Genomic DNA, 12728 nt, shown 5'->3' with positions numbered 1-12728 from the left:
CTTTGACCACTCCCAAACAAAGGAAAAATACCATCTTTTTTATTTTAGCTTGACAAAAAAAAGAAAATAATTTCAAAACATGTCAAATACTATTTACTTTCCTCCTTTTCACCAACCAACTAATCTTAAAAAAATGACTTTAAAAGTGTAATAATTTATATAAAAACCAAAATTTCCTTCTCCTACCTTGTAACTAATATTGCCCATTGGATTTTCTCAAAACCATTTGACACCACCACCACCAACCCCAACATCCTTAATTTTTACTCTATATAAAGCCTTCTCATTTCCCCCTTCTTAATCTCAAATCTATATCTATTATCTACTTCATTCCATAACTACAACAAACTTAAAAAGATGGCTTCTAATTCCAACTCCAAACCAATCATTTTCACTCTTCTTCTTGTTGTTCCTATCATAACAACACTTGTCACAACCAACAACACTAAATTGCCCATCTTAGTATCCATTCCTATAATCTTCTTTGCCTTGCAAAAATTCTTTGCAAGACACTCCTCGAAAAACCTCCCTCCTGGTCCAATTTCCCTACCAATAGTAGGAAACTGGCTCCAGGTGGGAAATGATCTAAATCATCGTTTTCTCACATCACTTTCTCAAAAGTACGGTTCTGTTTTCCTACTCAAACTCGGTTCTAAGAACTTAACTGTTGTCTCTGACCCTGAACTCGCCAACCAAGTCTTGCATGCTCAGGGTGTCGAGTTTGGTTCTCGCCCTAGAAATGTTGTCTTTGACATATTCACCGGGAATGGACAAGACATGGTTTTCACTGTCTACGGTGATCATTGGCGCAAGATGCGCAGAATCATGACTCTCCCGTTTTTCACTAACAAAGTTGTCCACTTTTATAGTGCTATGTGGGAGAGGGAAATGGACCTTGTTGTGGATGATCTTAGAAGTGATATGAAGGTGAGAAGTGAAGGAATTGTGATTAGAAGGAGACTGCAGCTCATGTTGTACAATATCATGTATGGAATGATGTTTGACACTAAATTTGAGTCACTTGATGACCCTTTGTTCATTGAAGCTACTAAGTTTAACTCTGAAAGAAGTAGATTGGCTCAGAGTTTTGAGTATAACTATGGTGATTTCATTCCTTTGTTGAGACCTTTCTTGAGAGGTTACTTGAATAAATGCAAGGACTTGCAGAGTAGAAGGCTAGCCTTTTTCAACAACTACTATGTCAGCAAAAGAAGGTAAGAAAAACAATACATGCTTATACATATACATATATATATATATATATATATACACACACCAAAGTATCTTACTTTTCTTTCATGGATTCTAAAAGGTGTTGAATAGGTATGTTTTGAGACTAAATGAAACTAGTGACGAATCCAAAAATTTTATTTTGTGGGAACTTATTTATCATTAAAAAAATATTTATAACTACATTATAATCACCTATACTGAATTTATTTAATTTTATAGAATTTTTCTACTATTTTGATCTATACTTATTAAATTAAAAAAAATTACATTTAATTTTTCAAAAGACAATAATTTTATTAGTAAATGCTATAATATTAATAGATTTGTCCCAAACTACATACAATCTTATTCTCAAAACCATATTTTAATATCAAAATGTTTTGAAAGAATTCATTTTTATAGTTTTTAAGGTGTAAGTTGTAATAATAATGGTTTTTTTATTTTTTTGTCAAAAAAAGTTGGTTTATAAAACTTTTTTTTATAAAAATAAAAAAAACTTTGCACACATTCTATTTGTAATTTCTTCAACATTTATAGAATATGAATTTGGACAATTGGGTTTTAATGCTGATCAATATTGATCATAATAAGAACATTGGTTTTGAATTCCAACACTAAAGACTCAAATGCTTACATTGTGTTGTTTTTAGGGAGATTATGGCTGCAAATGGAGACAAGCACAAGATAACTTGTGCTATAGACCACATATTAGATGCTGAGAAGAAAGGAGAAATCAGCAAAGAGAATGTACTTTACATAGTTGAAAACATCAATGTTGCAGCCATAGAAACCACCTTATGGTCCATGGAATGGGCAATAGCCGAGTTAGTCAACAATCCAACGGTTCAAACCAAAGTTCGCGAAGAGATCAGAGCGGTTCTTAAAGGCGAAAATGTAACAGAATCAAACCTGAATCAGTTACCATATCTACAAGCAACTGTTAAGGAAACTTTGAGGCTACACACACCAATACCTCTTTTGGTACCACATATGAATCTTGAAGAGGCAAAGCTAGGAGGCTTCACAATTCCAAGAGAGTCTAAGGTTGTTGTCAATGCTTGGTGGCTTGCCAACAACCCCGAATGGTGGAAGAACCCCGAGGAGTTTAGACCAGAGCGGTTCTTGGAAGAGGAAGGTAGCATTGAGGCTGTGGCAGCAGGGAAAGTTGATTTTCGATTCTTGCCTTTCGGTGTTGGGAGGAGAAGTTGCCCTGGAATTATACTTGCTTTGCCTATATTGGCTTCTGTTATTGCTAAGTTGGTTTCAAGCTTTGAAATGAAAGCTCCTAAGGGAATGGAAAAGGTTGATGTGAGTGAGAAAGGAGGACAGTTTAGTTTGCATATTGCTAATCATTCTATTGTTGTGTTCAATCCAATCATGACATGATTTAAGTTCAAAATCTTGTGTTGTTAAGTGTTTGTTTTAGTGTTCTTTTCTTCCCCACAAAAACTATTGTAATTCACATTGGTTCAATGTTCAAAATTTGGACAAAATAAATAATAAGAGATGTTTTCTGTTTCAAAGATTTCTTTTCTTCAACAAAAATTAATGTAATTAACATTATTGATTGTACTCTCTCATTAATTTAATAAGAGATACATTTGGGTAATATAAATAACAAGAGATTTCAAAAGTTTCAAAGATTTCTCCTTTGACTAAATTTGATTTGAGAATTTTGTCTCTTAACTCAAAATGAAGATGTAAAAAGTACAAGCAAGAAAAGGGTCAACCTCATCATCAAAGCACTTCATGAATGTTGTTCTGTCTCTAATCTATACAACATGGAATAATAATAATAATAATAATAATAATAATAATAATAATAATAATAATGCTAAAGCCCCAAAAATACAAATCTTAGAATATAATGATACAATGCCTTCCTAAACTCACAAGCATTTCACTAACATAAAATTAATTTCATTCAAGAAATCTACAAATTTACACTCAGAAGAACTATCACTTATAAAAAAAAAAAAAATTATACTTTTCTACTTTCTACAATGCATTTGAGTGAGAAAACTTCAAAAATTTACCAAAAGAAAAAAAAAAAGAACTAGAATTAGTATAATTTTTTCCCTTTTACAGTCCAACAAGAAGACTTAGTCAAAAATCCATAGCCAGCTCTAATAGAACTTTTGTAGCCTTGGAATCACCTCTCATTTCGCTAGTGTTTTCGAGCAAAAGCAAATTTTTATATTTTGTTTGCTCCTGCAATCAACACCGATGACTTTATGATCCATCGTCGGTGTTACAACATGCTGAAAGAGATCACGAGCGGTTTCACTTCAAATGAAGAAAGTTGTTAACTTTATGCATTCCCGCCATCAGAACTACTGCAAGCTTGATTTTGAAGTGGACCGCTGCCTCCACCGAAATTTCCATCCAAGCTCATTTGCTCGACTTCTTGTGGGGAGAGGATCTTAATGCAGCGAACGCAGTTGACAAACTCCCTAAAGTACCCGACAAGACAATGTTAGCTAACAGTGTGAAACAAGAGTAAATGTAAATTCAAATGAAAGAGACTTACTGCCAGGGGTCATCTCCGACGAGAAGAACATCCTTTTCGTGATCCACATACACTAGTTTCCACCCTACTCTCTGTCTATCCTCTAATTGTCCCTCGATACCAAATCTACGAGCAAGATCTTGTTTAAGCTCATCATAACCTGAATAGCGAGTAATATCGATAGACCTTCCCACAGCTCCACGTTTGTAAACCTTTATGAAGAAATTAACAAAGTCAGAATCAAAAGATGGCTCTTTTAGTTGAAATATATATATAAAAAAGAAACCTTGGTATATGTTCGCATTCGTTGAAATGGCGGTGCTGGTGCCCATGGCCCCCTGTTCAAGAAGCTACCATCGTTGATTGTCGAGTCAATTGAATTGAATGTCATATCAGGAACACCAAATGACTGAGAGACCATCGAAGATGAAAGCTCCTGCTGAGCATCTTTTGAATTTTCATAGTTGCTCAACAGGTCTCCCGTTGAAAGATTATTCGGGAAATCTTTCCCTAACCCCACCAATTCTTTTGTCAATAAAGCATCGGGATTCAAAGGTGCTGGTAAATGATCGTCGATGGGATTACCATAAGAACCATTGTTTCCTTGATTTGCCTGAACTTCCTTTTCTTGACTTGCTTCTCTAAAAAGCATTGACTGTGTAGTGAAAGGAAAATGATTATTGTGATGATTATTTTGCTGTAAATTCACATCATTCTGAGAAAGGCAAATTGAAGTTGTTGAAGATGATGTATCCAAGTAATCTGTTTGAGCAGCTCCATTCAGGTATGTCTGAGGGGTACAGATTCCTTGACTTTGACTTCTTGGGATATTCAATGAAGGCTTGACTTCAGACTTTTGGTGGTGGAAATCTTTTACAAAGTTGACATTTGAAGACATTGTTTCCAATCCATTGGGACTCAATATGGTGGCAGCAGACTGAGCCATGTCTTCCACCACAATTGTACTTCGGTGAACTCTACTGTTCATAACTGGCGGAACTCCATTTGAACAATTGTTTGTAGAAGGAGATGTCGAGCAAGATGGAACATCTTCGGTTATCCCAGATTGCCCAGCTCCCACAACTCCTGTCGCTGCACTGTTACCACCTGAAGCAACATGATTTGTTACTGAGTTCGGGGGATGTCCCATGTTCCCTGGCATTTCAGATAGCATGCCATGTTGCTGATGTTGAAGCTTAGGTTGATGGGGTGTTTGAGAGAATCGTGCATTGGTTTGATTGATGTTATTATTCTGAGTCATCTGTTGTGTGACTGTAATGTTCGGTTGAGGAAGCGAGCTTGTCACCATTTGTGGCATCTCAGAGATTTGGCTAGGAGTTGAAGACCTGGAGAAACTATGGGAACCATCCAAAGTTTGCCTCTGCTGATCTTGGTTTTGAGCATGTTGAGCGGGTGGATGCAGCGACGACTGTTGTGCTAAAATTGACTGTTGTTGCTGCTGAAGCTTCTGTAACAACTGAAAATGAAGTTGATTATCCGAAATATGTTGATACTGTTGGTTCATTTGATCAGTTTGTAGTTGAGACTGCATTAGATTTTGCTGTTGCATTTGGCTAGTAATATGTTGCTGATGCTGCTGTTGATGATTTTGAGATAGGTTTCTCTGAATCTGATTGCTTTGCATGGAATTTTGTTGCTGAAGCATATTGTTTGTTTGAACAAGATTTTGAGAATGCAGAGTCTGAGCTTGAACTTGACTCGAAGGTAGAGTTTGATTAACCATACTTTGTCTTGGTTGTTGCCGAGTAGCATCGCTCATCTGTTGCTGTGGCTGCGTATGCATAACAGATCCTATAGAGTTCATTGTGGGAGGTAAATTCGGGAGTTGATCGTGCTGTTGTGCTTGCTGAGGTAGTCTTTGGGAACCGAACTGTAAGTTGTTTGCCTGAGATATTTGAGGTGCTGACAAGCCCAACTGCCTAGAAATATCAGCTCCAGGAAGATTTTGCAGAACCGAGCCAGAAAACGAATGCTGCATGTAATTTGGCTGGATGGAGTTAGCCAAGGATGCAGGATTTTGCTGCATGTTCATCCATTGGACTAAGCTTAAGCCAGGAAAACCTTGGTTGTCCTTCATGCCAATATCATCACCGAGCCAAGGCATTGTTCTCTTAAATAGGTTATCTATGTCCGATGAATCGTCATCTACAAAATAGATACCGAATAAGTCAATCACTTAACCAAACTCCACAAAGTCAAAGAACGGTTATATTGTCAATTCTCTTACCTGGCATCCCCGCTTGCCTTGGACGCTTTGACCTGAAAAATGGAGGGGGGCAGATGAAAAATGGAGCTGTAACAGGTTCAATCTCCCAGATTGACACCCTATTACGCCTTTCGCCAGTAGTTGACTCGTCCCAACCAACCTATTCGAGTACACAAAAGAAAATGGCATTAGTACTTTTAAATAGTGATCAGAAAAATTTGTATAATTGCAAATTCCCATTTAGCTAACCTGTAAATTCCGCCATTGTGAATTCTTCCATCTAGCAGGATCAAGATCACTGATACCCGTGATTGTACCCATATACCTGCAAAAGGAATTCATTTTTGCTTTCAATCAGTATTCCGAAACATTCATGATTTACAAGGCAATATGTAATTGGAGATTATTCAAGATTCAACAAATGTACAACTACCTTCTTGTTCCCGACTCTTCGGTTTCAAACATCATACGAAAACGCATGCCAAGTGATATTTGATTTCCACACACTGCCTTGTAGTACTTTGCTAATGGAATAACAAATTCTGATGGACTAGCCCTGCTTAAATGTAATAAGATATCAAAATTTGCATTCATGAAAACCGAGTAAGAATTTGCTTTTCTGAAAGAAAACGAAATGTAGAATGCCAACCTAGGATTGTAGAACACTGTGAAAGGACTATTGTTGGCTGCAGCGTGAGCGGCAGCTGCCAGAATTCCAATATGCATACTATCGCTTGACAATACAGATGATGATAGGTTCGTAGGTTGCCTGTTAGCTCGTCTAATACCGAGAAGTAGATGTTGTTTTTCATCCCTGATGATCACAAGCAGTGAAGTTGAAAGGTTTAAACAAAAGGTATTTTTGCACTTCATGAAGAATATAAACAACCTCCGTTCATCATACCTGATAAATAGAACCGAGTCGCCAGCAAAAAGCCTCTTCCCGCTGACAAATAGACTCCATCCAGTGGTAAGCAAGTGGCGTTTCGGTTGTCCTAGATAAAGGGGGCCAAAAAAGTACAAAATCAACACCCCCGAAACTATGCACCTAAAAAGCCTAATTTGGAAGATTTTGTTGAGCCGAAAGGAGAACATACCACGGTAAATATGGCGGAAGGTCCAAACATTATCATGCAAATCCCTGGCAACAAGTTCTTGAGCGGGTGGTTGCATAGAGAAATCCTTTTACAGAAAAAAAGAACATAAGAGTCTGCATTCATAGTGGGAAATCTCTAACTAATACCGAAAACTGCTTACAAGAGGTGGAAAAATCTTCTCTGCTGCACGTCGAGGAACAGAGAAACCTCCATGAGTACTTGTATCACTTGCTGTAAGCGTTTTACAGAAAAACTCGGGTTGGGGTTTATTTGTCTTGAGAGCAAGATCAGACCTCAATAGTGCATCTTTATCAACCTAAAAACGAAAGAATTCTGAATTTGTATTACTCTCCAAACTCAATAAGACAATCTTCATAATCTTCTAAATACACCAATTAATATCTTTTAGAAGACAACAAAACAAAGATTGAAATGCTTACGGTTTGAACCGGTTGGAGTGTCATCTGAGCATATACTTCATCTGTTTCTGGGTCAGCCTAATAAAGAACACACAAGAAAAAAGATTAAAACTTTAATTAGAAACTATTAAAAGGAATCTAGAGTAGATCAAAATAAAAGGTTAGCCATACATGAAGGGTGACACTGTGAAGAAGACACAATAGCTTCGATGGAAGATTCGGGTAATTGGGGATTTGAGAATCTACATCTTTCTTCATGGATGCTGCAACCTGAGATTGGGAGTTCAGTTATAAAACATATGATCTTTTTCTCTTTTCATTTAATTAAAGATTTGATTTTGTATGAAGAAATGGACATTGATTGAAAACCCCACCTACCCATGTAAACCATTTTAAAGAAATCAAAGAAAGGATTTTTATATTTTAGTAGAGCATAAATGAAGATAAGTAGGGTTCATTATAAATATCAACATACTATTAAACTTGTGATAATTTTATTAAAAAAATAAATATTTCTAATAAAAGACTTGAGTTTATATGAACAAGGATGGACATTAATTGAAAACCTACCCATGAAAACCAAATTAAAGAAAGGATTTTTATATTTTTATATAACATTACTAATAAAAGATTTGAAACTTGTAATCTTTTTTTCCTTTTCATCTAATAAAAGATTTGATTTTGTATGAACAAAATGGACATTGATTGAAAACCCCAACTACCCATGAAAACCAAATTAAGCAAATCAAAGAAACAATTTTTATACTTTAAGATAAAACTAGCAAAATCAACATACTACAAAACTTGTCATCTTTTTTCTCTTTTGATTTGATTTTTCATAAAGAAGATAGACATTGCTTGAAATGAAAACCCCACCAACCCATGAAAGCCAAATAAAGAAAGTAAAGAAAGGATTTTTAGATTTTAGCAGAGAAGATAATAGGGTTGATAAAAAAGAGACAGAATTAGCAGTAGCAGTAGAACAGACCTGTTCACTGTGACCTTGAGGAAAGTAGACGACGTGGGTCCCAGCCGGCGGCAAGTTCACCAGTGGCCCAGCGCATGCCTGCCATAACTCCTGGTTTATGCTCTTCTTCTCTGCTCCTGCAAACAACAACAACAACAACAACACTTGTTTGTCAGAATCAATGCTTGCTTATTATGCTTATACCCTTAATCTCTTCTCTTTTTAATTCATTAATTTCTACTTTCTGTTTGTTTCCCGAGAAAATAAGACCCAAAAAGAAAAAAATACAAAACTGAACTCCCACAATTGAGAAAAAATTTAAAAGACTGAATCTTTATTCTCATAAATCCTCACCCAATTGGAAAAGTTAAGAGAGAGAGAGAGTCCGTACAAAAAAGCTTAGAACGATCAAAACAAAGCCCCAGTAAAGACAAATCCATTTTCAACTGTTTTAACCGATTCACCGGCTCCTATCAAAGCTAGAGAGAGAGAGAGAAATCTGACCTTCCAATGGATTAGGAGAAGCAGCAACAGAAGCACCAGCAACACCGTTCGCCGGAGCCTTCATTGCTCGTTCCGGCGACTTTGACTTTAAACAAAACACCCAAAAATGTCACTGACTCATCTCCTCCAGCAATCAGATTAAAGAAAGAAACAATACCCAGATGCCAAAATTCCACCTTTGAGCTCAGATCAGCTCAGCTCAGCTCAGTAAAACACAAAATCAATCGAAACCCAGAAGAGAAAAGAGAAGAAAGTAAAAGACTTTGTTTAGATATGGGTTGACCCAGGTTGGAAAAATCCGGTGAGGGGTTGCCGGAGACAGTGGCCGGAAGTGGTGGGGAGACAAGGGAGGCAGAAAAAAAGGAGGGTTTGCTGAGAAATAAAGAGACCAAATGCTGAAACTTTGCCCCCTATCTTTCCCAACACTAGCTAGACATATATAATACAATTACTACATACAAATATAAAACCTTGTTTTCTTTCTTTCTCTCTTTGCTATTATGTGTATTTGTGTTTTTGAGTTCTTTCTTTCTCTTCCTTACTCCTTCCCAATGAAAATGCCCTTTTCTTCTCTCTCTCTCTCTCTCTCTCTCTCTCTCTCTCTTCTTTTTCTCTCTCTATTAGTATAGTTTGACCTCTTGGGTAAAGTGGGGATAGAGATTGTAGTTTTCTCTCTCTCTATCTATATTCATTGTTTAACCATGAGCACTCTCATAGTTTCTCTATTCTATCATTTCTCCACTATCAACAACATTTTTACTCTATCATTCAAAATAAATTATTAAAAGTTTAATTTCTTTATTTTACAACACATTTTTACATTTACATTATATATAACTTCTTTACTCTATCATTTAACACTTTCAAAAGCTTTTTTACTCTATAATTTAAAATACATTAACAAAATTCTACTTTCTCTATTTTAAAACACACTTTTATATTACATTATAAATTTTTGTACAAAAATAATTATAATATTTAGAGCAATTAATAATATTCTACAAATATTGAACATGAATAGTATATTTTAAAAAACTTTAAAATAAAAAATGAATTTAAAACATCTACTCTAGCATATTTTTAATATCGTACTTTAATTTTTTTTTAAAAAAAAATCTCTATTTTAGAGGAATTATTGTGAATGCTCTTTCAAATATCTCATTTTTTATTTTACTTCGTACATTTACATTACATAATATATCAGTTTTTTTATATAATCTTTATTTTATTTATAAATTATTTATTTAATATATTTTATTCATTTTAAAAAATAAATAAATAAATATAATATAACACACATATATTACAAAAAAATATATTAATATAATATTTATAGCTCAGTAAATAGAATTTTTTTTACATGTAATTAAACACTATTTATAAGCTAAATTTTTTAGCTAAAATGACTCATTTGGTATGGTACCATTTTTTACCTCTTAGCTAAATTATTTAACTATTATTTAATTACTCTAATGTGAATGCTCTACTTACTTTCTCTCACTTCTTTAACTTTTTTTTTTTTTCATTTTCCAAATTCCCTTTTTCAATTTTTCACACTCATATGTTGACTTGATGGATAAAAATTGAATTTTGAATGTTTGGTGTTAATGAAAGTTTTTAACTCTAGGTAATTCTTCTTTAGGTAGCTTTATAGTTGTTATTATTAATTAAACTTCATTATGAAATTGCATGATCATGATATATAGTATAGTACTCTATAACCTTTTACCATAACTCTTTTGTGTATTTGTGTATTTGTACTTTTTCTTTTGCTGAATTTCTTTATGTGTACTTGATGTACCCAAACTCAATTTTTTTTGTTTATATAATTTATGTATAAAAAAAAAATCTAGTGCAAGCTAACACTTTTATCTTTATGGTTGAAGCCTTTTTGAATTTGATAACTAGAGAAATTATAAGTCCAATTTATATTAAGTGGTGTATATTGTAGTTATAGCAATTAGTGTTTTATATATAAAAAATTAATGTATCAAAAATAATATTCAAATATTTAGACATTTAATTTCACATGTGTTTATTTTTTTATATGCGTGCAATATATTATTAATATCGTAAATTATTCAGAATTTTTTAAATACTAACAGAATATTGTTATAGGTCGTTTATATTTTTATAAAAAAAGTTATAATTTTTTTAAATGTAAAATATAAAGATGTCCCTACTATAAGTACCCTCTCTCAATATATACATATATTAATATATATTTATTTATTTATTTATATTATGAAAGTTATTTCATTTTATCATGTGCATCAAGCATACACATGAATCATCACTAGGGTCCCCCACTTCTAAGGTGATGCATATAACTAAAACAATATTATTCCTCCACTAATACAATTTTATAAATCAATGAGGAAAAGAAAATTCTCCATTTATTATTTATTATTTCAAACCTAAAAGTATCAAGAATATTTAAAGTGATAAAATGCAATAATTCCCCCATTTTGTGAATGGGTTTTTAATATTTTTTTCAGTCAACTCTTAAATATTTTGGTATCTTCATTTTTAGGATTTTCTTATTGGTTGATCATGGTTTTGTAGTTATGCTATCATATTATTTTTATGTTCTTTCTATTTATTTCTTTTTCACTTTATTTTTAAATTGAAAATTTTTATAAACTTGTTGTGTTTATATTAAGTACTAACTTAGAGGAAATTCATTCATTTTTTCTTTTAAATGTAGTTATTCATATCAATGAAAAATTAATCAATTTTGTAAAAAATATATATTTGAATTTAAAAATAACCATATTTGTAAAATCAAACATTAAAAAAAATTGGCTCCATCCAATATTAATATTTAGAATTACTTGATATAATTTGGATATTCCTTTCTCTAATTGGATGACCTTTCCCTTTTTTATTATTTTTTTTTTCAAAAAAAAAAAGAACCAATTGGATAGTCTTAAAAAGCTTTCTTTTTTTTTAATGAACTGCAAAAACATTTTCTTTTTAAAAATTTAAAAAAAAAAAAAAAATTGTGCACACAAAAAGTATGAGAAAAAGTTTTCAAAACATTTTTCATTCATAGAATACAAGAAGGGCATTTTGGTAAAACTACATGGTCCATACTATTATAATAGATTGTACTATATATTATATGGTCACACCACATTATGGTATTAATCATGATTAAATCCATCTATTTTAATTATTATTAATCATAACTAAGTGAAATTTAATTCAACATTCAAAGAAAAATAAAAAGAAGCTTTCATTATTAATTAATTAATTACATATTTATTATTTATAAAATAATAGATGACGTGGCTTTCCATGTCGGCGGCTGTATTCATGACATTGACAGCTCTGCCTTTCCACTTATTTTGACTTTTAGTCCTACTTTTTCTTGAATTTTCAAATATGTCCTTAACTTTTTTCACTCTTTTCTTTCAAGCCCTCGTTTACTCAAACTTTATCAGTTCACACCAAATTAAAAAAAAAAAAAATAATAAAAACATTGTAATATTAAACTATATTTTAACCACTTTTCTATTTTATCTATTTTAAAAAACAAATAATTTCTTATATTATTTGAAAAGTATCATATTTAAAAATAATTAATTCACTTTAACTAAATCCTATTATATTATATATACCATCAATTTTTGTTTCAAAAAACAAAACTATAGACATTATGGACAAAAGTATTAAAGTGTAGCACAAAAGATATAAATTAACCAAGAAAATTCAAACTATGAAAACATACTAAATAATCATTAAAAATCTCAATTAATGTAAAATAATA

At 32.7% G+C, this 12728-nt stretch overlaps 2 protein-coding genes across 2 annotated transcripts; one reads left to right on the top strand and one right to left on the bottom strand.

Moving 5' to 3' along the window:
- The first annotated feature begins 56 nt into the window (after positions 1–56).
- On the top strand, positions 57–2756 carry LOC115709609 (cytochrome P450 CYP73A100). The gene is made up of 2 exons (XM_030637745.2): positions 57–1214; positions 1884–2756. The coding sequence occupies exons 1-2, from the start codon at positions 358–360 to the stop codon at positions 2617–2619; spliced, it is 1593 nt and encodes a 530-aa protein (XP_030493605.2). The 5' UTR covers positions 57–357; the 3' UTR covers positions 2620–2756.
- A 375-nt stretch (positions 2757–3131) lies between these two features.
- On the bottom strand, positions 3132–9703 carry LOC115709608 (auxin response factor 19). Its single transcript, XM_030637744.2, has 14 exons — positions 8957–9703; positions 8474–8589; positions 7657–7755; positions 7507–7563; positions 7227–7382; positions 7067–7151; positions 6874–6964; positions 6619–6783; positions 6403–6525; positions 6219–6294; positions 5991–6129; positions 4029–5908; positions 3764–3954; positions 3132–3686 (listed from the first exon to the last, which is right to left on the bottom strand). Exons 1-14 carry the CDS (start codon positions 9018–9020, stop codon positions 3545–3547), a joined length of 3384 nt encoding a protein of 1127 aa, XP_030493604.2. The 5' UTR covers positions 9021–9703; the 3' UTR covers positions 3132–3544.
- Positions 9704–12728: the final 3025 nt, after the last annotated feature.

The sequence above is a fragment of the Cannabis sativa genome, chromosome 3 (genome assembly GCF_029168945.1).
Source record: "Cannabis sativa cultivar Pink pepper isolate KNU-18-1 chromosome 3, ASM2916894v1, whole genome shotgun sequence".
Taxonomy (NCBI): domain Eukaryota; kingdom Viridiplantae; phylum Streptophyta; class Magnoliopsida; order Rosales; family Cannabaceae; genus Cannabis; species Cannabis sativa.
The sequence above is the reverse complement of the archived record's forward strand: the minus strand, read 5'-3'. Positions and strand labels throughout refer to the sequence as shown.